General features: G+C 54.1%; 1 protein-coding gene across 1 annotated transcript in view; it reads right to left on the minus strand.

Annotated features, from left to right (window-relative positions):
- PAX7 (paired box 7) overlaps positions 1-21,248 on the minus strand; it is a 105,547-nt gene extending 84,299 nt beyond the window's left edge. The window contains exons 1-4 of the mRNA XM_015441872.4: positions 20,687-21,248; positions 17,840-18,075; positions 17,116-17,245; positions 16,017-16,145 (exon numbers count right to left, since the gene is read on the minus strand). Coding sequence (XP_015297358.3) covers positions 16,017-16,145; positions 17,116-17,245; positions 17,840-18,075; positions 20,687-20,771 — 580 coding nt within the window. The 5' untranslated portion in view covers positions 20,772-21,248. The remainder of the gene's footprint in view (positions 1-16,016; positions 16,146-17,115; positions 17,246-17,839; positions 18,076-20,686) is intronic.
- Positions 21,249-26,425: the final 5,177 nt, after the last annotated feature.

The raw sequence follows: 26,425 nt of genomic DNA on the forward strand, positions 1-26,425 counted from the left end.
TATCTACCCCCAGTGTGTGAGCTCTGTGCAGCTGGGACCTTGCGCTATTGCCGGCTGTGCTCCTAGGAATAGCGCCTGGCACATAGTGGGTTCTCAATACATTTTGCTGTAGGAATAAAACAGTAGTTCTAACTCTACCTTCCTGGGGCAATGGGGGCGAGGGGTGGGAGGAGAAGAGGGCTGGTTGAGGTTAAGGGTGGAGGCAGCCAGTGGCCCTCCCTTTCCCTCCCACCTTCTACCAGCTATGCACACCCCCCTACCCCACTTTGGAATGTGATTCCCAGGCTGTAGGCCCAGCCAGCCCAGCCTTTCCGCTGCTGCCCAGGATTCTCTTGCTGCCTCCTGCCAGGGGGCCGGTGAGCCTTGATGGGTTTACCTGGGTGTTAATCCCCCAACAATTCCCCCTGGCCTGACCTGAGAGCCAATTTCCATTCTTGTCCCGGGTCTAATTAAGTGCCTGAAATGCCACTTCCCCTTTCAAACCAGGCTGTTTTTCTCCGAGGCAGGCAGGTAAAGCCCAGCCTGCCTCTTTGAAGCAGTGGAGGCCGGAAGCCTCAGCAGGTGCATGAGGAGGCGGCGGGCGGGGGTGGGGGGGAGGTGGGGAGGTAGAGAGAGAGCGGGGCAGTGGGGAGGCACTGTGAGGCCTGGAGGGAGGGTGCGGGGGAGGGAGGGATCTTTGAAAGAACAAACACCTGCAAATCTTCCAACTCAGGATGCTTAACCTTTGGGGGACCCTGAGCTCTGGAACACTTGGAATCTCTCTCCAGACACATACCCACCACTGATAAATTAATTCTGAGGATTCACAGTCACCCCCTTGAAGCCTCTATTGCCCCCAAGTTAAGCTGATGTGACACCACTTTCCTCCAAATATATATCTGCATCTAAATAGATAGATGGATAGGTAGATCTAGATAGAAAGATAGATCTATATATCACTGTATAAATCTAGACAGTTATATCCCAACTCAACAAAGCTGTTGCTAGGGATAGAGAAGGATCCTTAATTTTTATTTTATATACTTTTTTACAATGTGAAATTTTACAAGTACCTATTACTTTTGCAATACATCTTTCAAAAACCTATAAAAATATATGCATATACATTTTAGAACCACCGATGAAACAATGTGCTCTTGACTTAGGAAATTCTCAGTGTATAGATCTTTAGGGATCATCTATTTCACACAAATCACTTTCAGGTCTTTTATCTCATTTTAAGCATGTACTTCCTATGCATCACATAGCCTTTCTGTGTTTTAATGCATTTGCTCCCATTGCCTGGATGAGAAAACTAAGGTTGAGAGAGGGGAAGTCACAGCTCAGGGCACATGGTGGGGGCAGCAATGGGGAGGAACCTGGGTCTTGCTGATTCCAAGTCCAGGGGGTCTTCCATGCAGGGAAGTTGCCTGTGGATACAAGGGCTCAGAGCCCAGAGCTGAGATGACAGTGAGTGTCTAGGAGACCATCTATGACACAAGCAGGAGTTGGGGACAGTAGGACAGAGCAGAGGTCTTGCCCTGCCAGCCCCATTGTTCTCATCATGGTATCCTGGCAGATGGGATCCTCTGGGGGCAGGTGACCATAACAAAACGTGAGGGACCCAGCAACTTTGGAAGAATGTTCCCTTCATGGTGCCTGGTTTAATAGTTTGGGGACTGGGTCTCTCTTCTGACTCCTCTCTGTTTGCTATGCAACAGGTAACAAATCCCTTCCCCTCTCTGGGTTTCAGTTTCTCCATCTGTAAAAAAAGGAGTTGCATGAGACCAGTGGCTCTTGCTGGGGAGGCCGTCAGAATGACCAGGACAGATTGCTCCAAAGCCACTGTGCTTGGATGTCCCAAATCAAGAAAGCACCCAGGTGTGCATGCCTTGCAAAAGTACCTGCATGACTCTGGGGCACAGCCCTCTGCCCTCTGCCCTCCTGCTCCTTCCATCCCCCGCAGGCTGCACTGAATCCTTCTTCCAGCACCATCCTAGGATGGCATTGCAACCCAGCTGCTCCAGCAGGCCCCAAAATGAAGCACAGAGTGTGTAACTGCTTTCTGATCACACAGCAAGCCGGGCAGGGACAGAAGAGGCAGATGTCAGTGTCTCTTGATCAGCTCTGCCCTTCTTCCAAAGAGACCTCCCAGCCAGGAGAGAAAGTTTCCTAATCAGAGGAATTGAAGAGGAGGATAATCATTTGTCACCAGATAAGCAGTTATCACCTTATCTCTGAAGACCAATAACCACAGCCCAAGGGCTCTGATTCCAGGAGTATACAGAGCTTCTTCCCCTCACCTTCCTCCAGAGCAGCCTTGGATGGGAAGTGGTCCTTGCTCTTCCCAGGACAAAGCCCTGGCTCCCTGGAGTTTCCTCTATCCATAGGCAGCCAGGCTGTTTTCTCACTGCTTGCCCTCCACTGAACACATGCCCAGAGTATTACAGCTCAAAGGCTGGCCCGAGGCTGAGAATCCTGTCTCCATGGAACACAGTTTGAAAACCACTAGGCAGATCCTGCCTTGCCCATTGTTCAGACAAAAGGACCAGGGGTCAGAGACACGAAGCGAAGCGACTCTTCCAGAATGACATAGCAGTTAGTGCTCAGGCTAGGGCCTCTGCATGGGGCCATTTACATGAGGATCTGAATTCCAACCCTAACCACAATCTGTGATTCTTTTCCCTCTCAGCTGCATTTTCCCTTGCTGTTGAAAAGGACTGTTCCCAGCATGGTAGACAGACCAACCCTTCAGCAGGCCAAGTTTGTGGCATCTAGCAGGGCTCAAGATCCCAGTAGGTGCTTATGGGTGCTGGGAGTGTGGGTGGTAGCGGGGTGGGGTGGGAGTGGCAATGGCTTGAACCACAGTCTCCCTTAGACCTGAGAATCTGGGGTTTATGAAGAACAGGGGAGGGGGCTGGGGGCTGCAAATGTCCAGATGGGGTAAGAAGAGGAGCTTCTTGCTGCCCTTCAGGCTTCTTAGGGCAAAGGTGTCAGAGTCCTGCAGAGCCTGTTAGAAGGGAACCCTCCTCCCCTTACTTCCTTGGGCTAATCAACCCTCTGTGCCTCAGTCTCCCCCTCTGTGAATTAGAACTTTAAGGCATGTGTCACATTAAACACAAAGGGTGATGAACTGCGGGATGGGGAAAGGCCACATTTCCTGTGGTTGTCCTTATTCCATGCCTTCCTAATTCCTGGGAGCAAAGCTTCTGCCAGTTTGTTTTGCTCCTGTAACTGCGCGTAACTGCCAGCAGACCAGAGTGGCCTTTTCCTCCTTTGGCCTCCCTCACATCCCTCCCTCTGGACCTCAGCTTTTCCATCTGTAAAATGCCCAGATGACCTCTAAGGCCTGTTTGAGTCTGACTCCACCCTTTGTGATCTCAGCCCGCAGAGGAATTCCAAGTTCCCTTGAACTAACCTAGCAGCCAGTAACGGGCTCAGTACCCCTGGGCATCAGTCAGGGGAGTCTGGGAATGGGCTGCTTCCCTCCTCTTCCATCTCCAGCTGGGGCAGCCCTCTCCTAACCATGTCTCCTTGCATCCTCTGCTCTCCAGCTCCTCTGTACCTCTCTGCTCCTTTCCCACAGCTTTGACCTCCTAGCTGGTATCTCCACACCTTCTGGTACATTCTCGGCTCGGTGAGTCCATCACTCCTCTACTGAAATATCCTTCATGGCTCCCCGCTGCCCTTGGAATAAGTCTTAACTCCTTAATTTACCCCAGTGGGTGGGGGGGTATCCTCCTCAGCACATCCCACACTATCTAGGGCTTGATAAATAGTAGTGGAATGGTTGGGCATGGTGGCTCATCACCATAATCCCAGCACTTTGGGAGGCCAAGGTGGGAGGATCACTTGAGTTCAAGAGTTCCAGACCAGCCTGGGCAACATGGCAAAATCCTGTTTCTACAAAAAGATACAAAAACTAGCCAGGCGTGGTAGTGCGTACCTGTAGTCCCAGCTACTCGGGAGGCAGAAGTGGGAGAATCGCTTGAGCCTGGGAGGTTGAGGCTACACTGAGCAGTGATCATACCACTGCATTCCAGCCTGGGTGACAGAGCAAGACCCAGTCTCAAAAAAAAAAAAAAAAAAAAAAAAAAAGACAAAAATAAAGTAGTAGAGTGAATGGATGAAGAGTGACGTTGCCTTCAAAGAACTTCCAAATCATTGGAGTAAGGACCTGTTTCTGGGAGATGGCTGGGGGTGGGGAAAACAGCTCTGGTTGAGGAGGGGAGGTGACTGGGGGCCAGTCAGGTAGAAGCCTGTGTCACATACCCTTACTTGCCTCCTTTATACCTGGAGGATGTTTTCACCATCTCCTCAAACCAGAGCACTCACCCCCACCTCCCTACCCTGTCAGTCAAGGCTGCCTAGCCTCTGCCTGTGGGGACAGAAGCCATCAGGGGGACGGAAGTCCCTCCACACACAGAACAGTGTCTATTGGGCTCCGGGAACTGGCTCTGTGTTTCTACCTTCTTCTCTTGACCTTCTGCTGAATGAGGAGCTGCCCACAGAGCAGGCCTATTTCTCCTGTATAGAACTGTAGATCAGGAGGGATACTATTTATTTGCATTTGGCTGAGCATCTGCCCCCACCCCACCCGTGCCCACATTTGGTGATCACTTATGGATTCACAGCCCGTTTCTTCCAAGGCCCCTATTATTTCTCAAGTCATAGGTGAGTGATTGAAAGAAGCCTTGGAGGAAACGAGGAGGTAGAAGAGGATGGGGGAGTGATATTTCTCCAGCCTCCCAGTTTACGCTGTACTTCATGCAATTATAGCACTTACACTTCCTAGCCTACTTTGAGGTTGTGTTCATGGACCCATTTTGCAGAAGAGGACGTCAAGGCTCTCAGAATGCTTCACTCAAAGTTACCCAGATCTTTCAGAATCCAGGGTACTTGTCTTTCTCCTTCAATCCCCTGCCTCCTTCCCCCCTCCCTGCTCCCCCAATTCAGGCATCTCCTCTACAGCATCCTCCATAGCTGTGATCACAGATTCGCAGGCCGCCACAGTGGGGGTGACTTTTGGAGACCTCTGTACCCAGCTCCCTGGGGTCACAGAGGAGGAAGAGAGAGCCTGAGCCGCAGGCCGCGTGCCCAAGCCATGTAGCACTTAGCGACAGACCGTCCAACGGCTGCAACTTTCTCCTTTCCTCCACCACCCCATCCCAAGTAAGCAACCCAGCCCAGGCGGCAGGGGCGGCGGGGCCCAGGTCCTTTGCCCCCCTCCCCTCCGCTGACCGGCGCGGGTAGCCGACCCAGCCAAGCTCAGCAGACGAGGCCCCGCACCAGGGCCCGGCTCCCCTCGCCCGGAGCTCGGTTTTGTTGTGGGTTTTGTGCGTCCTGTTTTGTTCCGTCACCCGCCCCTTCCCCCGCGGGCCGCCCCTCCCCCTCCAGCCCTCCCCCCACCCTACCTCCGGGATCCCCCGCCCAAGGCCCCAGCCCTCCCCCGCCCCCCACCCCCGGGCTTCCAGCGTGCCCGCTCTTGACTTCATCCACTAAGTCAATAGCCCGGGCGCGGGCGGGCCGCTCCCCCCGCGCCGCGCCGCCCCGCGCCGCCCCCCGGTTTTCTTCTCGGGATAATGGGGGCTCTTTGTGGCCTAATCAGCCTCCTGAGGGGCCGGGAGGCCGGGAGCGCTTCCCCCGCGGCCGTCGGTGGAAATGAAAGCAGGATTAGGCCGGGGCCTCGGCCCACACCATAGTAAAGCGCCACCAGGCATTCGCCCCTTCAAAGCCCCTTTCGGGGGTTTGGTTACTTTATTTCTAAAGTTGTTTGTATTTCTAAAGTGGCCATTGAGGCGCGAGCGGGGACTGCGCCGAGAGGGCGGCGGGGAGGGGGCGGCCCGGGGAGGAGGACAAACTCCTGGCGCCTCCCACCCTTTCCCCGCCTGCACCCGCTGACCAGTTTCCAAACCGCTTTCCCGGCCCTAATTTCCTGCTGCCTGGGGAGACCAGGAGCGGCTCTTAGCCTCACTAATCAGAGAGGGAAACTGAGGCTCAGGCACCGCCGAAACGGAAAAGACCTGGTCTTTGGGAAGGAGGGTCGACGCAAAGGGGGCCATTTACAGCAGTTATCTCCTGTAACAGGCAGCTCTGGGCGAACCTCTCCGTGTCCCCTGTATGGGCCACCAAGCCACCAGAGAAAAAGTCCCAACCAGAACCAAATTTGAAGAGAGAAGGAGGTTCAGCCCCGTTTATTAAAGGAAGTTCCAAGGCCTCTTTTCTTAGGGTTCACTCCGAGGACCTCTAACAAATCCCAGAGATGTTGGGATTCTTCAGTCTTTCAGAATCTCCCCCCATCGAAAAGGTGGGAGGGGTGGGCACTTTGAATTTTGGCATTTGCAGGCAGCGGGAAGCAGGAGAATGGAGGATGGGGTATATCCCCCCAAATTGGACTTTCTTTTTCTACAGTATTTTTAGACCTTCGGAAGGGTGAATTCAAACTCAAGAAGTCCGGGGGGGAAGGAGAGCTGCAGGGCGAGGGAACTCGAGAAGGCTGGAAAGCACCTTGCCAGGTGGCTTAGAGACCAGCTTCCTGAGTTAGGTCTGTGGTTACAAGAAAGTGCGGGAGAGGGAGGTGCTTCTGCAGGTTTCCACTGAGAACAAGAGGTTCCAGAAGCTTCCTTAGGACTCCTCCTGACTCCTTCCAGCTCCCAAGTCTGCAGCCCAGGTAAAGCCAGAGCAGACTTGAAGACAAGTTTTCAAGAAACCAGGAGGCTTGATCCGGACCCACAATCTCCCTGCAAATGTATACAGAACACACAGCACAAACACACACACGCACACCTCACAAAACTTCCGAATGTTGCTCTCTTTCCCCCTTCTCCAGTCACCTAAAGACCTCCATCTGAATTGGAGCCTGGAGCCGAAGCTGTCCTTCTCCACCTGTCGCCCTGCTGAGGCTTAGGACTGTAGAAAACCCATCGCCGGCCGCCCACTCGCCCACTTGGGTGAGGTTCTGGAGGGTCTGGGTCCCATGGAAAGGACCCAGAAAAGTTGAGGGTGGAGTTTTCCGAGCTACTTATCGGGTCCGCCGCCCCACCCCTTTTTCTGTCCGGCCCGGGGGCCTCTTTGATCTTCGGTCTTTTCGTGGTGTCAGACAAAGAGTGCAGTGAAGGCAAGAGGGTCCTTAGCCCAGCCGCTCCTCCCTCCGCCTCTCCCTCGAACCCTTGGCGAAGCAAGTCCCAGTTCCCTGACTGGGGCCACTCCAGAGGTCAGCTTGGGGGCTGCCTGCCAAATTCAGCCCCAGCCCCACAAACACACTCTGCTGTCGTGCGTGCGCGCACACACACAAACCATGCACAAACACCCAGACACAAGACAGCCTTGCAAAGAGGGAAGCCCACAAAGATATCCAGGTAAACACACAACAAACACATCCATGATACACATCTGTTTATTCGTGGGCTTATTTTCTGTCTCCACCGCCTGGCTCAGAACTCCATGAGGGCAGGGACCTTCTTGAGGTCACTTAACACAATACCTGGCACCTAGTAGGTGCTCAACAAAATTTTTGCAGAATGAATGAAGACATTCACACACATACACTCCAGAGGAAAATTTCTCTTTTGGGTGGTATAGGTAAAAGGTGAGCATAGCACACGTGCTTATACCAGCATATAAACGCTTCCCAAAGGACCCTCCCAGTAACCAAGTGGGGTGGGAGAGAAGCTCTCTTCTCTGTTTTGGAGAGGGGAGGAAGTAGCAAGGATCAGACCAAGGGCAGAATCTCAGTGCCCCTCCTCCCCATCGCCTCATTTTGAGCTTCCTGATCCTGGAATCAGAAGCTCCCTGGAGAATACGGGAGTCATCAGGAAGCACGGGGATGTGAGGTTCTGAATGGGGTGTGGCCTCTAGAAGCCCCAAAGACCCCTTTATACCAGATGAAAAATTATGCCTGTATGAAAGTATGTAAGTATGTAAATGGCAAGGTTTTAAAATTATTTTTTGGTTTTAGCCTATTCTTAAAGGGATCCAGGATCCCCTAAAAGGATAACATTTGTCTTAGCTAATTCTCTTTTTTCATGGAAGGAAACTGAGGCCCAAAGTGTTTGAATGGGTTGTCTGGGGTGATATTGCTAGTGAGTTGCGGGCGGGATGGACACTAGAACCTCGACCACGATGCGCTTTGCCCCTCTCAGATTGCTCCAGCCTCGCACATCTGGGTTCGGATGGAGAGCAAAGCTGTCGGAGGAGGGGATGGAACACAACCTCGGGGGGCTGGTGGGTGCGACCTGGACCCGGAGTTGCACTGAGCCTTCAGCTCACCCTGGGTTCCCTCCCCCTTACTCGCCCTCCAGTCCGCAGCGTTCACATCCTGGAAGCGGGGAAAGTGACCACAGCGCCATCCCTTCCCAAAGCCGACAACTTAGAAGGGGCGGCGGCTAAATTGGAAGGCGGCGAGCTTCACTCTCCGGGCAGTGAAGCCCGGGCCGTCCTGTTAATTTAGCGAGGCTCTGAATGCCGTTCCCGGCCTCCCCCTCACTCCACGTCCCAACACCGCCAGGCACGCGGGCTGGCCCCTGCCCAGCGCCCCGGGTTGGAGCACGGAACCCGGGCCCCCGCCTCGGGGTCGGCCTGCCTCCCGCCCCGCCAGCCCAGCTCGCTCGCCTCTAATTAAGCGGCAGGATCTCAGCGAGCCGCCGGGACGTGCTGTAATATGATGAACTGCCTTTGTACCGATGTCACCGAAAGCGCTTCTGATAAGGGGAAGCCGCGAAGGATCAAAAGGGCGGCCGCGGCTCGCCCGCCTCCCGCCTTCCCCTCGCCGCTGCCCGGCTTTGCGCGCTCGCCCTCTCCGCCAATGCTCTCCCGCGGGCTCTGTCTCTAGGTCTCGCTGGCTGTCCTGATCCGCCCGTCCCAGGGTCAGCCTCTCGGTGACTCTGCATCTCTTTGTCTTTCTTCCTGCTGCTCGGCGCCTCCCTCGGCCCCTCCGCATTTTTCAGCGTCCTCAAACTGTACGCAAGATTCTCTTCTGCTGCGCTCAGCCTTTCTCACTCTGAATTTTCTAGCTCTCTCCTCCTCTGTGGCTCTCTGTCTCCGCTGCCTCTCCCCACCCCTCCCTTGGTCTCCACCGGAACTCAGACCCAGCGCACCGCGCACCTCCAGGACTAGGGCGACCAAGCCATGGAAAGGTCCATTCGCTGACCCTCAGATTAGGGAAATCGGCCAATTCCCTGGCAGCCGACACGCAGAGCCCCGCGGCGGCCCCAGTGGTCCTCACAATCCACCCTCGCTCAGCTCGGCTGCCAAACCGGGGCCTGGCACGCGTGCCCAAGGCGCCCTGTAATGCCCTCGGGGCCTCTTCGGAGGTGGACTTGGGGCGCACACAACTTCCCCTCACCCCTCCCGAGGCTGCAGGGACCCGCAGACGCTTTTCCTCTCCCAGGGGTTGAAGTTCCAAGTGCAGCCGACCCCCTCTCTTCGCATCCCCTTACCCACACCCCTTCCTTTGGCCCCCGCCTCCCCTTTGCCCTCGACCCCGTCTCTTCCTCCTCCAGGCCCCTCCCCTTCGCATGCTGGTACTTCCCCCTGCGCTCTTCTGGACTCTTTCCCTGCCTCACCTCTCCCCCACCCCACTTCGTTTGAAGTTTTGGAGAGATCTATCTACTAATGGCGAAGTTTCCCCCTTAGGTCACCGTTCTGCCTTGATTCGATTTGGGAAGGCTACGTCCCTCCCTCCCTCCCCCTGTCCGACCCCAGCCGGGGCCAATCGCTCCAGAGCAGGTCAGAAAGCGCTGACCCCATTTCCACCTTTTCCTCTTTCAGCCAGAGTTGGGGGAAGGGGAAAAGAGGGAAGGCCCCGGACAGCAAAAACTGAGGGGGGTATCCCAGTCTTCCAAGCGCCTCTTACCCTCATCCTGAGTTTCCTAATTACCCCTTTAGTCTGCAATGGAAGGGAGAGAAGAGATACTTTTTCTGGAATTTCTGGAATGTGCCCCCCCCTCCTTAGTCATAGCCTTCAAGGCCCCACAGCCTCTGGAGAAGCTTTCTTTGGGGGTCTCTCCTCTGTGCAGAAACCCTTCCCTCGACCAGGCATTGTCTTTTCAGGGCTGTGAGTTCTGTCTGGTCTTAGACTCTGAGCTTCCAAGGGTACGGCCAGAACTTGGTACATTGCATGTTTATATCCTTAGGCGCTCTTGCCCAACAGTACAGAATGAAGCCTCATCAACTTTGTTGATGATGATAGAATGATGGCAAATAGAAACTCCAAAGAGGTAACCTGGTAGGAAATCTCATTTGCTCAGCCCTCTTTTCCTGTATAAAAATATGTTTTTATATAATATTATTTATACATAATGTAACGTGTGACAACTATCATTTTCAGAAAGACGTTCTTAAAAAAAAAAAAAAGCCCAAATAATCACCTTACTGCTTTAAGGCTACTGTTATATGTGCTTTTAAATCCTTCCATGTAAATTCCACTGAAAATTTGGAAAGCTGTGAAAGGGGAGGGGGCCGCGGGAGTTGGGGGGGAGGTTAATCCGGGTTTAACGCTGCGATGCAGTCTTAGGACCAGGGTTAGCCTGATTGCGTTATCTCTTCCCAACATTTGAGACGCCCATATTTTACCCAGCCAAATAGCTCCGAGAGCAGCGCAGATGGCTGCCGTGGTCGCGCCTCAGGAAAATGTGTTATTAATATCTAAATAACTTCCCAATACTGTCTGGTAAATCTCCCCTCCACCATTCCAAATGATGAATTCGTTTGAAGTCTTCCCCCAGCCTCATCTTTTCAATGTCTCTCTCTTCTCTCTTCTTCTTAGCCAGGCTTATTTCAAACTGGTAAATATCTAATTCCTTTAACCGCTGCGCCGTGCACACTAGCCTTTTAGGTACAAACGCCTTGAAACAGCCGATGTGTGGCGGTGCGTGCCCCGAGGGAAACACAAAACCCGCACGCCCTCGCAGCGGGGGACCCCACCCGGTTTAGACGTGCCTGCGTTCCAAGACCGGCTGAGCGCGGGAACCTCACTCAATCCGGGAACCGAGCCTCTTTTCTTGTGCGCCCTAGGGAGCCCCTCTTGGCTCCCCACGGAGTCCCAAAGGCACCCCCAACACTGGGCTCTTCCGCAGCTCCCAGTCCCCTCCCTTCCACCCCTTCCCAGACCGCCGACGGCTTCCCTCGCTCTCTGGGGCGGATAATTGCCCTCCGTTCGCCTGTTCTCCCTTGTTTAAAGTTTGTTTTCTAAATGTCTTCTATTAGATTATGCTCGTTCATTCCCCCTCCAACCTTATCTCCTTCTGTCTCTTCTCTCCTTGCCCGTCACACTCGATTTAGGCACGAGTTTATCTAGCAAACAGTTTGCAGACTTTGTTTATTTACCGCGGGTTCTGGGGCTGCGAGCGCGCGAGCGCCAGTGTTTGCCTTTGTAATAGTTATCTCCTCATTGTTGTTCCTCGTTAGTCTCTGCTCCCGCCTCCCCCTCTCTCTTCTTCGGTTGGGGGGATGGAGGGAAGAAAAGGGGAGCCTTGTCAGCCCAGTGTGGGCTCGGCCCCTCGCCGGGAGCCCCCTCCGCCTCCGCCGGGACGTTCCCAGCTCCGCACTCCCCTCTCAGCTCGCCCCATCCCCCCCAGCCCCCGGCCCGGCGGGCCCCTCCCGCGCCCCCTCCCTCTCTCCCTCTGGTCGCACTGGATATCCACCGCCGAGCGCTGCCTAAAGCCGGGAATTGCCTGACACCCTCCCATCTTCCTCCGAGCCCCCATTATGCGAAGCTGATCCCACTCTGAACAGCTTCAAATCCCGCCTGGACTCTGTTTGATTAGATTGCCAACCCGGGGTAATCCTTTGATTTGGTGGAGTGTCAATTACCTTTCTCTAAACACACATTTACAGAGGAGGGAACTTGTTGGTTTAAATCAATGCAGATTGTTTCGTGATAAATGGACTATCCTCGTCCCCTCCCTCGCCCCCTCTTCCAAGGCTCCTGTCCCTCTCTGCCCCCGCCCCTTCCTGGTTCTCGAAGATCCCGTAAACAATGTCCCTTCCAGGTGTGAAGCCGAAAAAATGGTGTGGGCTGAGGGGAGCCGTGCCCCCCTTCCCCTATTCACTGGCTCCCCCGGAGCCTAATTAAATTTGGCAGGTCCTTGTACACACAATCAAAACAGCTTCCTCCAGTGTAGCAAACGACCGAAAACCGCATTAGCAGCTATCGCTGCTGCCAAATTAAATTGTTTCCCACCTCCTTTTACAAGTGTCTAAAACCCACACTCCGGGCTCTCCCCTCCTTTCCGATCCTTCCCCGTCATTTCCCACTCCACACCTGTAAGTTTGCTGCCTTAAAAATAAATAAAGGAAAAATGCAAAGAGAAACAAATCTGCCTCACACGCCCTCCTCGCCAACCCTCCCCCCATCTCAGAGAGTCTTTCACACCCAGGAAGTCTACAAATTCTCCAGCTGGACTTGGACACCCCCAGGGTTCCCCCCCCACCCCCAGAAAAATGCTGCCTCCACTACTACTGCTTCTTTTTTCTCACATTGTAACTCTTCCCTATATTTCATATTAATTGTAACCTCATTGGCCTTTCCATCCTGGAGAACAAAGTGGAGCCCCCGGTCCCATCCAGTCAGTTTTGGCTTCAACTGGTGCACTGTCAGATGCGTGCGGTTTTGGTGTTCTTGCTGTTTGTCACTGCTGTTATTGTTGTTTATATTATTGCTTATTTCTTCACACTCACTACCTCAGCTCCCACTGAGGAATGGTTTGACCCATTGCAAACCCCTATCAAATTCCCCACAAGAATCTCTGAGCTCAGATTCGGTGAAAAATCTTTTCCTTTCTCTTCTCTCCTCAAATCCCCTCCCTGTTGGGTCCCTGGCCTGTCTATCCCCTGATCCTCAGAGAAAGGGGTGAAGAGGAGGGAGTCTAAGTGCATGGGGGCAAGGAACTGTCCACTTCCCTCTCCAGGTGAGCTGAGTTTGGCTGGGGCAAGCACCTATCGGCAGCGGTCTGAGAATACTCACAACCAACAATCCTAATAACTTAGTCTTAACAAGGATAAGAGAAAAAAAAAATACGAACAGCCTCATGAATATCAGCCCAAGGGGAGCAGGAGTGAGCTGTTCAGAGATGAAAGTGCACAGAAATAAAAGCTCAATTTAATCTGCTTTAAAACCCTTCAACTTAACGTTTGTGCTTCAAACTCTGAGAGTGAGAACTGATTGCGGATAAATAGTTTCTTACCATGCCTGGAAGCTATTACACCCCTCTCCAACACAGTTTCCTATTCAGCAGTCCCAGTTTTCATTACCAGCTCTAATAAGTCTTAACATTATTAAATGCCAAGCGGACGATAGGAAAAAACGGACTCAGGGAGGGATCTCTCTTTAGTGCTTAAAGAGGAGAGCTCTTAAACCCCTTCTTTGGCGGCTCCCTGCCATGAGAGGGGCAACTCCCCCAGAGAAAGCATTTTTCAAGAGCAAGAAGCCAAAACAAAGTTGTGTGTGCGCACAACACCCCCTGCTCTGGCCATGGGGCATCTCAGCCTCTCCCTACCTGAATGACTCAGATGGAGATTGGAAGGTCTTTTCACCTTTAACTTGGCCACGAAACTGATGTCTGGGGCCTGGGAGAGAGATGAGGGGTTCACAGGGGCGCCTGCTGACTGGTCCAGGAACTCAAGTAGGAAACGGACACAATTTGTTCACAGATGGATAGATGGCTGTCTCTCATCTGCACCATCATATTGCCCATTCACACCCATCTACACGCTCCCTGCACACCTATGCTGAATTCCACTTGCACAGATATATGACCTACAGCATTCAGATCCAAAGGCCCGTGGGTAAACAGTCATACCAAGAGATGCTTGCGCTTACACAGCCATTCAGTGCACAATCACCGCACCCAGCACGCCCACCGTCACGCAAAAACTGCGGGACTTTCTGGACACCAGGCTCACTGCATCAGATCATTTCATTTCTTCAGCTGCTCTAGACTCAGCACCTGTGTCCTCAGCCTCCCGCATCTGGCACAGGTTCCTCTTTAAACCCTTGGAGACGTGGTGCTTCCTGCTGCAGGGAAAACCTCTGTCCAGCGAAGTGGCTTGTTAGCTGGTGTGGTGAGCCCAGGCCAGCACGGAAAGCCCCCGAATTTCCTGAAATCAGAGGAATCCTCCAGACCGCACGATCTTTCCATCCTCTTCCTTTCCTTTCCTTCCCTTCCCTTCTTTCTCAGAGGAAATTTACCTATTTGTGCTTCCTCACAGATTGAACTGGGTATACTCCCTGCGTGCAAACACATTTAAAGTCTCTCTAAGGAAAACCAAACCTCCTCTGCTTCTCCCTGGGATAACTCTCAGAAGAGTTGTCTGTTGTGCAGGAAAGATTATTTGCCCAGGAAAGATTATTCAAGTTCTATGCCTCCCCTCCACAGCCTACAAAAAGTCCATCTAGTCTCCTTCCAGTGGGAACTGAAATAAGGACTGGGTCCTCTGGCAGGTGTCCCAGGGCTCTGGGCTGACTGGCCTAACCAAGGACCCCTTGACAGTGCAGGGCTGCCTCCCGCCGCAGACCCGAGGGCCCTCGGCAGGCCGGGCACAGCGGGGTGCCCGGCACAGCTCACTCCCTTTCTTCCCTCGCCCTTTTGTCCCACGGAACTGCGGCATCTCTAGGGGCCCTGTGTGTCAATAGCCCGCCCCTTCCCTTCGCCCTAGGCCGCTCTCGCACAGGGCTGCCCGGCCCCCTATCCTTCCTCCTCGAACCACGCCTGTGGGGGCTGGGCGTAGATGGGAGTTGTCTTAGCAAGCCCGCTTTGTCTGTGAAGTTCATCTTCAAGGTTGGGAGGGTCTTCTGAGAACTGGAGAGAGACCTGGGCTAGGAGTGCTTGGGTCGTGAGGAGAGGGGTGCTAGGAGAAACCTCTGGAGGGAAACAGGAACAACACAGGCTCTTTGCAAGCTCTCAGGTTCCAGGGCACTGGCCACTTTTTCCAAAGCAATCAGTCTGCGGTTTCCCATGGCCACCGTCTTTCCGATTCCCTCAGCCTGCCGCCTCCCCGAGTGTGTGTTTGGGGCCTTCTCTTTTAACTGTCAGTCTTTGTGACTCTGGGTCTTCCATTTCTGCTTCTGTTCCATCTCCCTGTCACCCCTTAACGCGCAGTTACCAAGTCTCAAAGAGACTTAGGGGAACTATGAGGGCAATTAGGAAGGGGAGAGGGTAATGAGGAAGAACTTTCCCTTCTTTCTCTCGAAACTTCCTCCCGTCAAGAGACAAAAGCACAATCCCCTTTCCCGGGCTTGCGGGCGCTTGAAAACTAAACGCCTTCCTTAGCTGGTCCTGAGAAAAAGCATGGCGCAGGGCTCAGACTCCAGCCTGCCCGCGGAAGCCGTGCTAAGAATGGGAAGAGGGTGTGTGGAGCCTGAGTATCTCCCCCACTGCGATCCTCCGACCCTGGGCATCTGGGAACTTGGCCTCCACTCCCAGCCCCGCCGGCGCACGCCACAGAGGAAGGCACCCTCTGTCCCCCAGTCCGCCCTGGCAACGCCGGGCTGAGTCAGACGGGGCCCCAGCTAATTTTTATTGATTGCATCGGTCAGTCAACTGTCAGGCGGGGTTTCAAGGGACCGTTTAGAGAGCGTGTGCGGGTCTGGTTAACAAATTCATTTAGGGAGCCGCGGGCCGGCTCCTCCTTCCTCGCTCCCCCGCCCCTCGCCCCCTTGCCCAAGTTTCCTATAAATAATTGATCGACGCCGAGAGTAGCAGCCAAAACGCCAGCGCGGGAGGACGCACTCTCCGCAGTACTCGGGTAGACCAGGCTCACGGCCCCGCAACCGGACTCTCCCGGGACTCACAGGCCGTCCGCGCCCGGCCTCCATAGCGCAAAGGCGGCGCGGGCTTCGCATCTAGCCTGCATCCGAGGTGCGCACTGAGGGGGCGCTGTCGGCAAAGCCTGAGCAGCTCCCGGCTGCCCCGCAGCCTGAGAGTTTCCCCGCTGGATTTCTGGTCGCCTGCTCCGGCGGCGGGAGCGAACCACTGGCCCGCACACCCGACCGTGGGAAAACCCGGGCTGGGGCCTCGCAGTCCCTGGAAGTTCCCTACCTTTGTCGCCCAGGATGCCGTCGATGCTGTGTTTGGCCTTCTTTTCGCCGTCGTCCTCCTTCTTGTCCGCTTCATCCTCCTCCTCTTTCTTCCCGAACTTGATTCTGAGCACGCGGCTAATCGAACTCACTAAACCTCAGAAATTCAAAGGCAAAAGAGCAAGTATAAGTTGTTGGAGCAGAGGATCACGCGGTGGCCTGGGCCCCTGGAAGAAAGTCAGGAAGCCCCCTGCTTCCTTACAGATATCCATTCATCCCTCTTCCACACACAGGCATTTAGGCATTGACACGTACTCCATAACAAGCACCCACTTGGAGAAGCCTGACTCACACCCCTGGCACTCACAGGGTAGTTAGACTGTGCATTCCTATGCAGATGCTGCAAGCATTTGTGCCTTACACTAACATCTGCCTAGGTGCACTTCACCCACACCCCTGAGAGGTCCCAGGGCTTCCCTGGAGTCTCTCCAGCTCCTGCTGTCACTCCCACACTCAGGTGTGCATCCTGGCCTTGCATGCCTGAATGCACATGTACAAACACACACACACACACACACACACACACACACACACACACACCCCAGATCACTTTCTCTCTCACAGGCAGTATGATTTGGGACCTCCACATTTAGGACTCAAATGGCTGGTGTGGGCGACAGAGCAGAAATGATAGCTCCGAGATGGTGGTCCAGGGAAGCCCATGGGCATCAACCCTCCTAGGACAGATCCATCTATTGAAGCCGTTTTCTCTGAGAAAGCCTCCAGGGGGACTCTCTTATCATCCAACTTTCTAGGTTAACTCTTTGCCCCTTCCTTCCTTCTTTCCTTCCTTGCTTCATTCCTCCCTTTCTCTCTTCTTTCTCTCTCCTCTTTCTTAACTTTTTTTTCTTTCCCTATTCCTTCTTTCCATCTTATTCCATTCTGTTATGATTTACTCCTATGCCTTAACTCTCTGCCTTTCTGTACTCCTTTCCTCCCAACTTCTCAGTGAGTTCCCAGTCAACCATCATCTCCCCTTCCCTCTCTCCCACCTCCAGCCCTCCACATTGGAGCCCCGGCCACTCTCTGGGCCAGCTCTGCCGGCTCAGCTGCCTTCTCACCTGAGGGCACAGTGCTTCGGTCACAGTGCCCATCCTTCAGCAGCCTGTCCCGGATCTCCCAGCTGAACATGCCCGGGTTTTCCCTCTTGTACTCTTCAATCTTTTTCTCCACATCCGGAGTCGCCACCTGCTTCAGAAGTGGAGGTGGGAGAGTAGGAGTGGAAAGATGGGATGGGGGGAGGGAAATACTTTTAATATCACCTCTTAAGAGCCCTAGACCAGGCTGGTGGTTCTGGTTACCATGTGTCCCCTCATCCCCCAAGAGATTGGCTTTATCCTTTCAAGAAACTGGTTCCTGGCTCCCAGGAAGGCAGCTGGGGGTCTGCTGGCCTGTGTGTGTGTAGGGGGGGGGGTGAGACAGGGATAGGCAATAAAAAACTCTACTTAGGACCCCCAGGGTCCCCATCATTATCTCAGGAAAGACTGAGAGAAGATGTCTTCCGGTCTTGGAAGGTGACACGGATTGAGGCAAATGTGGGGACAGTCCAGGAATGGCTCATTGGCCTCAAGGTCTTGGACAACCTAGACCTTACTTAGCCCCATCTCTGAGAAATTCAAATAATAGGAAAACAATGGGAGGATACCTGGGAGTAGGAGACACTCTCCAGCTCTACTTTCCTACAGCCTGGTGCCACTGGATGACACGAGGTAGTAAGAGGGGCCACAACCAGGACCCCTGGACCATGGGAAGCCAGCTGCCAGCCTCTGTGGCAAAGACACTCACTCTGGGCTTGCTGCCGCCGATGGCCCCAGGCCGGATGGACCCGGTCTCTTGGTAGCGGCAGAGAATCTTAGAGACGCAGCCGTGGGAGACACGCAGCTGTCGGGAGATGACACAGGGCCGGATGCCATGGTGGGCCATCTCCACTATCTTGTGGCGGATGTGGTTAGGCAGGGGTCGTCCGTTGATGAAGACCCCTCCCAGCTGATTGACCCGGCCTTGGCCAAGCGGAGTGGACACTGGAGAAGGGAGGGGAGATGCAGAATAAGAGAGGCGCAGGGTGAGGACGGAGAGCAAACACTGAGTTCATTCCCTGACTCCAGTTTTGTTTGTTTGAGCCCCAAGACCTCAGACAGCGATCCTGGTGGTCCTCACATTGGGGCTTTGGTAGGGAGGTAGTTTGAGAAACAACTGTCATAAATCTAGGAAATCTCCTGCAGAGATGGATAGAGGAGTCACGGCTGCAAGAATCTCTCCAGATGCTGTGACCCCCAACTCCTGCCACACTACCAGGGATGAGGACACACCTGGGGGATTCGAATGCTGCTCAGAAGGGGAGGGAGAGAGACGGGGGTGAGACAGCAGAGCCACCAGGCTGGTAAAGCCTTAGAGATCTTGGGACCAATGACTCTCTGTCCCTCAGGCCGAAGCTTGGGCTGCAGGCCTGCCTGCGTCTTGGAGAGGCCAATAACGGGTGTGATGTGGCTCATCTGGTCAGTTCTACACTCCTGGTAGTCATGAATGATCCAGTTTGTCGGGGGCTAGAAAGGGCTGACTGATTACTACATTTACAGCTCTGGCTAGAGCAGTGGAACTGTCCCAGGGAACAGCTGAGGCACAGCCGAGGGACTGGTGACATATGCTGTTGGCTGCTGCCTCCAAGGGCACCTGGTTGTCCCTTGGGTGACTCCCTTTGCTTCTAACCACCCTCGAAGTCCTAATTTCGTTTTGGGACAATTTTAGGACACCACTGCCCCAAAGCCCCGAAATTAAATAGTTCACTTGGCCTCACAAATCCATGAACGGTGCCTGCAGGCTCTGCGAGGCTGGTAGGCAGATGGGACATAGTCCCCGGGTGGGGGTGACTTTGGGAACCGGGAAGACAGGCATCCCTGGTGTGTACTGGGGAGGGGAGAACGCCCTGGTCGCCTTAATGCGAAGTCTACACAATTTCCTCACAGAAGGTTGGGGGGACACCCAGCGCACTAATCCAGCCTCGATCCCCCCAATTTGGGGACTCAGCGGCTGCGGAGATCTGGAAGATTAGAACGATTTCACAGCCGCGGGAGTGGAGGGAGCTGACTGTAATTGAAAGGGAGGAGGCGAGAAGAGGCTCCGCTGCTGGGCCGTTCCTACCGCCCCCTCCCTTGCTCTCCCGGTCCCCCCACCTCTTTTTGTAAAAGTCGGTGTCTGAAGCCACCCTCGGATTTAATCAGAAATCGTGCGTCGCAAAGTCAGAGTCACTCGGTCTCCGTGGCGGGATATGCCATTAGCGCTCAAGAGCTCTCGAGCGCCCAACTTTATATTCAAGAGCCTCTTTAGCGACCGGCACTCGGCTCTCCTCAGTATTCTGCGTCATGTTGGGCAAATATTGTTCTAATCCGCCGCGCATCCTCAGCCGCCTGTTTTACTTGCATTCGCTACAGGAGAGTGCCGCTGCAAATCCCCGGGTTTGCGCGCTCTCCCGCCTGCGTGGCTGCCGGCGCGCACTTGATCACGGAGCCGCTCTCTTCGCCTCTGTCTAATTCAGGGACCCGGCGCCGTCTCGCTGCCCAAGGGAGCTCCTACCGGATCGCAGGCTGCCAGCCCGCCCACCCCCTCCCTGCCTTCTCTCCCCTTCCTCACGCGCCAGGGACTCATACGATTACAAGAAGAGTAATTAAAAAAAAAAAAAAAAAAGAGTCGCACGTATTTCTAACGACTTCTCTGTGACACCCTGGGCTACCTACCCTCAGAAGCCAAATGATCCCTCAGTGACAGGTTGAGGCCTTCCGTTAGTTTAAAAAGAAAACAAAAACACAGGAGCGGGTCTCTCGGCTGTGCGCTCCCAGCCTTTTCTCCAGCCGGGACCGGTTCGCTGCCGCCCGTCCTCTCAGCTCTCCCCGGGCGGGCGCTGGATATTTAGGAAGGACGCTTTACAAAATCAGCTCTTTCCCCTGGTGTGGACATTGCCGTGCCCCTCTCGCCGTTGAGAGGTTCTCTAAACCTCGCCGTTTAGAGGTTCTCTCCCGGGAGATTTCCAGAGTGCGGAAGCCCAAGTAAAAAGTTTTAGGGGGAAAATCGTTACTAATTATTATTTCCAATTAGTTTGTTTCCAGGCGGAAAAGCAGGAGTGTTTGAGTGTGGCTTCGGAAGAAATGGATAGCCGTGGTAGTTGAGGCATATAAAGTATCACCCATGGTAGGTGGTTCGAAATAAAAAGGACTGGAAGACCAATCCCGGGGTGGAAAAAAAAATTCAAAACAAGAGTAGAAAGCCGGCAGCCAGGGAGTCTGGAGAGCCGAGAAATTGTCAGGGAAGTGCATGGAAATAGTGGAAAGAGCTGAAATTCACCGGGACCTGATATTTACTAGGAGTCCAAATCTACCAGAGAAGTTCAGCCCTGCGGGTAAAGGCCGGCAGCTCGCGACCTGCGAAGCTAAGGCCGCCGGTCAGTGAAACCCACGTAGAAGCGGACAAGTATGGGTCCCAGAAAGTTCCTGGGTTCCGCGCCCGGACTGGGACCCAGAAGAGAACGGGATCCCTCTGCTACTGCCGGCGCCGCCACCGTCCCCTGGAGACCGCAGCCTCTCCAAGGAACCCGAGTTCCGGGCGGCGGAGTCGCGGCGAGGCCAGCCTGGGCGTTCTTACCTTCCAAAGGGAATCCCGTGCGGGGGTAGTTCTGCCCCGGAGCCGGCCGCATCATTCTCGGTACCGTGCCGGGAAGGGCCGCCATTCTTGCGCACGCCGGGGACGAATCCAAAGTCGGCAAAAATCGCTTCCCGTCCGCTGCCTTCACCCCTGCTGCGATCTCTTTCTTTCCGTCTTCTTCGTCTTCTTTTTTTTTTAACCTCTTCTCCCTCCCCTCCACACACACTCCCTACCCCCACCCCCCCCACCCCTGGCTGCAGTCAAACGCGTCCAGAAGCTGGGGAGGGGGGTGAGGTGGAGGCGGAGGTTGGGGGGAGGGAAGGTGGCGACGACAAGGAAGTTCAAACAAACAAACACTCCAACCCCAAGTCCGCCTCTGCCGGCTGGGCTCGGCCAGAAGTTGTGCGGGCTGATGCGCCTGGCAGAACCCGGAGACGAGGCCAGACGGCTGAGGGGGGCCTGGGGAACGCGGCCGGAATCGGGGCCGCCAGCCTCGGAGTGGCGAGCGCCGCGCTCTCGCGCTCTCGCGCTCGGGGCCAAAGTTTCCGAGCCCGGAGACTGCGGAGTGGATTTCGTTCTCGTATTTATTTATATATTTATTCTCTCGCTCTCGCTCCCTCCCTCTTCTCCACGCCTTCTTTCTCCAGACCACACTCGCTTCTCCCTCCACACCAGCTTTCACACCCCCCGTCCCCTAGGAGACCCGGGGACAGACGGAAGAAGGAGCCTCCTCGGGTTTCGGGGCTGGACAGAGGCGACAGGGGTGACGGGGTTGGGGAAAGAGAAATGGAAAAGCGAGGGGGCGCGAGTGATCAGATGGGTAAGTTGTGCAAAAGTGTTCACCGAAGTACGAGGAGGAGGAGGAGGAGGAGGAGGAGGAGGAGAGGAGGAGGCAGTGAACGCGATCTGATAGGTTCGGACTTTTCTTTTATTCATGAGGAGGGAAGGGGGCCAGGGCACAAGGGAGCGGAGGACCAATAACGAAAAGAAATAGCCAACGAATATTTTTTTTCCTCTTTTCTAATCCCCGGCTCGACCTCGTTTTGGGGGAGAATTTGAACCGCCGTGAAAACAGAGGGAGCCGATCCCGGCGAGTTGGGGGCTGGGGGAGAAGGGGAGGAGGCCAACTTTGTCCCAGTGCCTTCCTTTGATGAATGGTCCGGATCCGCCGAGTCCCCGGCCCCCAGGTCGCCCACGGTCGCTCTCGGAGTCCCGGCTCTATGGGAATGTCTGCCTCCGGTCCGGCGCCTCTCTGGAGTCTGGTCTTTTCTCTGGCCTCCCAGGGGCAGAGTCCGCCCTATTTCTCATCTTCTCCCTCGTCTTATATCCTCTGAAACTCCTCCAGTGAGGCTCCCCTGGAACCGGCCTAGGGTGACTTGAAGGGAGGAATTCTGACTTTTTCTGTGTAATGTCAGACCCCGGTGTCCGGTTCTTACTCTACCTTCCCACCGCTCTGAGAAGCCCCCAGTAACCGTATCTGGTTCCGAGGCTTGGAAAAGTGGGTCTGCCAAGTGTTAGGGACAGGTCTCTTCCTCCCCTTCCAGCCCCGCCCCGTGCAGACATCTCCAGCCGCCGCCATCCTCCTCAGGCCCCCAGGCCGGGCCCATAACTCCTTTCCAGCAGGTAGTTGGGTTTACAGAGAGTTGGTGCTGGTGTGAGGATCTGGGGGCCCAAAGAGGTGGGAGATGGGAGGGAGGGAGCGTGTCAAGACTTGGTACAGCTCTGAGCTCATCAACTCTGAGCTCCTTGCTGGTGGGTTTGTGGGGAGGACCCAATGGAAAGATCGGGAGTCAGGGTGGGGAGATCAGAGGTTCCGGAATTCTTCATTCTCTGAAGCCAGGGTGACCAGCAGCCTCAACCTCAGGACACTGAGTCCTGGGGGCCGAAACGCCCTCCCAGCGGGGCAGGACGCCACAACTGCAGGCCTTTTGTCTCCCGGGGGAAAGAGCGTCTCTGGCCCCACGCTAGAGGCAAAATACAATAAAATGAACCCAGCCCTCAAACTCGCCCCCTGCCAGCTCTCTCCCGGCAGTGGGGTCAGCCTTGTCTTAGCCTGGGGGGTTCACTGCTGGCTGGCCCCAGGGTGTCCCCATCCCTCCCCTTTGCCTCACCTGTGACCTTTGCCCCTCTCAGCATGTGACAGATCTCCCTCCTCTCCCCACTCTCCCAGCACAAGGGGCTCATCAGGTTTTGGTGGGGCCTTCTGGGAATGGGGGCCTTGCTGAAAAACTTGTTAAGTTCACACTGTCTCTAATTGAGAAGGGAAATGCCAAGTAACTTTAGAATTGGAAGGTGGACACCAGGGTACTTTGCCTGGCCCAAGTTACGGGGCCCTCCCCCAGGAGAGATTGGGATATCAAGCTTTAAGCCCAGGGAAGATGGCAACCCCTTACATCACCAGCCTTGCTGGGGACCTGGCCTGCTTTGACCTCCATAGGTGAATATATATTCTCTATGTGTATATATACATATATTTGTATCATATACACTTATGCATACACACATATAAGACACACACATATGTATTAGGTGTATTGCATATTCATCCATTCATTCGTCACTAGTTGTCCTCTTTGCCTGGAAGGTTTGAAAGCACTTCTTCCCTGTATTTGTGGAATATGCCAGTGTGCTTGTGTGTGAATATAGCCCTGTGCCCGGGTCTGTGTGTCAAGGTGTAGGTGGGTTTTGTGTGTAGGTCTGTTTGGGGTCAGTTTGAGTAAATGTGTGTTTCTAAGTGAGGGTCCACGTCTGTATTTCTGCTTTGAGGTCACCTCCATGTTGCCTTGGTATGGCTCCAAGCGTGCGTCAGGAATGTGCGAGTGTGTGTTTAGGTTACTTCTCAGAGTGGGAAAAGACCTCCAGGGTGTGCCGAGGGTGGGAGGCTCCCTCTCTTCTGGCCAGTGCTCATGTAGCATCTTGAGCCGAGTGGGGAGAGTGCACAGCTGGACACCTCTGCTGCCAGGGACCCTCAGAACCTCAGGAGTCCTGCACTGGGGCCATCTCGCCCACAGCGTGGTGCTTCACCCTCCCCACAAAAGACCTAACAGTGGCGGGTCCAGTAGCGACACAGACCCCCAGCGTTTCTGCAGCTCCGGGATTCCACGGGCCGCTGCAGGGGGAAGGGTTGAGGGGACGGTTGTCTATTGGAATGAGCGTGGCCGTTCTTGCCTGTTGGAGACCAATTTCACAAATGATTTTTGCAACAATTAAGGAGTGTGGCAGGGTGAAATGGCGATTTCACATCCAGCAGGGGAAAAGGGGGGTTCACCTGGGAACTGTAGCGGGGGGTGGGGGAGAGCAGCGTCCCCTCCTCTCGTTTCCCTTTGCTTACCCCCTTGTCTAGAAAAAGTCACCCCCATGCAGGCTTAATCAACTCCTAAGACCTCCAATTGCTGCTGTAAGGGAGGCTGTGAGGGGCTTCTGAGTCTGTGGGCTGGGCAGGACTTGTTCCAGAAAGTTCTCCTTTAGCCCTTGACCCCCTCTTTCTGTCCCTCTCTCTCCTCTCCCTCTTTCACCCTCTTTCTCTCTGTCTCTTTTTCTCTGTCTCTCTCTCTCGTACACAAACATTTTCCCTGTCTCTCTGTGTCCCTCAGTCTATCTTATGGTCTCCTCCATCTGTTTTGTTCTTTTGGTCTCTCTTTCTCTTTTCCTCCTTGCCTTTCTGGCTTCACCCCAGCGGCTTTTCTCTGGGACCGTCTGTCTTGTCACCGCCTCTCCCATCTCCATGGTTTCCTGAGGTATGTATGGGCCTCCGTTGCTCTCTGGGCTGTAACTCAGACCTGAATCCCTGGGAAGATCCTTTGGTCCAGATGAGGTTGACTAAAGACCTTCGGGAAGTGATCCTCCTTCTCTGCTTGGTCTGGGAATGCATCTCCGGGCCCAGTCCACCCTGCTAATCCCCCAGCAATCATTCGCATCTCAGTGTGGTTTGGTTTGGACGATTGTCTCCTATCTCTGGCTCACCCTGTCTGGTCTGAAATCTCTGCATTCCTCCTTTTCCCTTTTCTTAAGGGCAACAACAATGCTAATAGGAATTCTTCCCAAGTTTCCAAGTGGCATCTTCCAAACCCAACTGAAATGGGAGAGAAATAAGTAGGCCCAAGGTAGAGAAGCAAGAACCCAGCTTGAGTTCAGCTGGGGAAACTTGGCCTGTTTCTGGCTGCTCCCTCCCAAGACATAGGCCACAAAGGGGCTCCCTCCTCCCTGTACCCAAGTGGCCAACAGCCTCTTCCCTCCGCCCAAGGGAGAGGACGCTCTTTATTTCAGACCCCTGTGTCATGAGCACTTTTGGAAAGCGATTACCCAATAAATATTCCTTTAAAGGGTGATAAATCCACCTTGAAAACCAGGGGGTTTGATTTCGTTGGGGGCCTTTTGCGTTTTCAGAGGCTCCGGCCTGCTCCGCTCTGCTAGAGGAGGCCAAAGACATCAACAAATGGAATTATTCAGTCTTCAAATGTTTGATAATGACAGGAGGGGGTGGGCGTGGGGGTGGGGAGGGAAACTGAACATCCAGGAACAAAGGACTCTCGGGAGGCTCCTTCCAGGTTTCGGAGACTGGAATTTCTCAGCACTACATTTCCAAGAAGCATCGACCTTTTATTATTATGCTTTTCTTTTAAGAAGTGGGACTCTTCTAGGGGTGACCTTGAAACAATCTGCCCAAACGTGAATAGGAACGAAAAGGAAACCAAGTTGAAATTTTGCTCGACATTTTCATTTTCCCCAGAATAATGGAATAGTATGCATTGGATTCCAGTTCTCAAGAACTGGACAAGAACAACATCAGTAAAGATACAACAACAGTAATAATAACCAGGATTCTCCCAGGCCTACTGCTAAGTGGGCTCTCGGGTGAGCCTCCTCCTTTCCTTCTTCCTGGTCTTCCTCCTTCCTCTCTTTCTCCTCCTTTTCCTTCGCCCTTTCTCTTCCTCTTCCTTCCCTTCCTCTTCTATTTTCTCTTTCTCCTCCCTTTTCTTCCTCTTCCTCCTCTTTTGCCTCCTCCTCCTCTTCACCTCTTTTTATTTTCTTTTTTCTGAGACAGGGGTCTCACTCTGTCCCCCAGGCTGAAGTGCAGTGGTGCAATCTTGTCTCACTGCAGCCTCCACCTTCCTGGTTCAAGCAATTCTCCCACCTCAGCCTCCTGAGTAGCTGGGATTACAGGGACTCACCACCAGGCCCGGCTAATTTTTGCATTTTTAGTAGAGATAGGGTTTCACCATGTTGACCAGGCTGGTCTCGAACTCCTGACCTCAGGTGATCCACCCCCCTCAGCCTCCCAAAGTGCTGAGATTACAGACGTGGGGCATGGTGCCCGGCCCCTCTTCATCTCTTTTCCTTCTTTTCCTGGTGTTCGCCTTTCTCCCCTCCTCTTTCTCCTCTTCTTCCTCTCCCTGCTTCTCCTTCCTCCATTCTTCCTTCTCCTCCCTGTTTCTCATGTCTGCTCATTTTCTCCTTCTCTTCTTCTTCTTCTTCCTCCTTTTCTCCTTCTCTCTGCTTTCTTTTCCTCCATTTTTCCCTCTTCTCCCTTCATCTCTTTGTCAGGCTGGTCCTGGGAGCCTTTTACCTCTTGAGGTTCTGGAAGTAAAGACAAGTGAGGCTGAAGCTTAGAAGAAGACCCAGGACGGGCCAAGGTGCTTCTCCTACTCCTCTTCCTTCTTCTGTCTGCACTTACCTCTCCTACTAATGCTTTTCTACTGGCTTTCAGAGATGTGGTTAAAGCTATTTTTACAGAGTGGT

This window comes from Macaca fascicularis, chromosome 1, assembly GCF_037993035.2.
Source record: "Macaca fascicularis isolate 582-1 chromosome 1, T2T-MFA8v1.1".
NCBI classification, from domain to species: domain Eukaryota; kingdom Metazoa; phylum Chordata; class Mammalia; order Primates; family Cercopithecidae; genus Macaca; species Macaca fascicularis.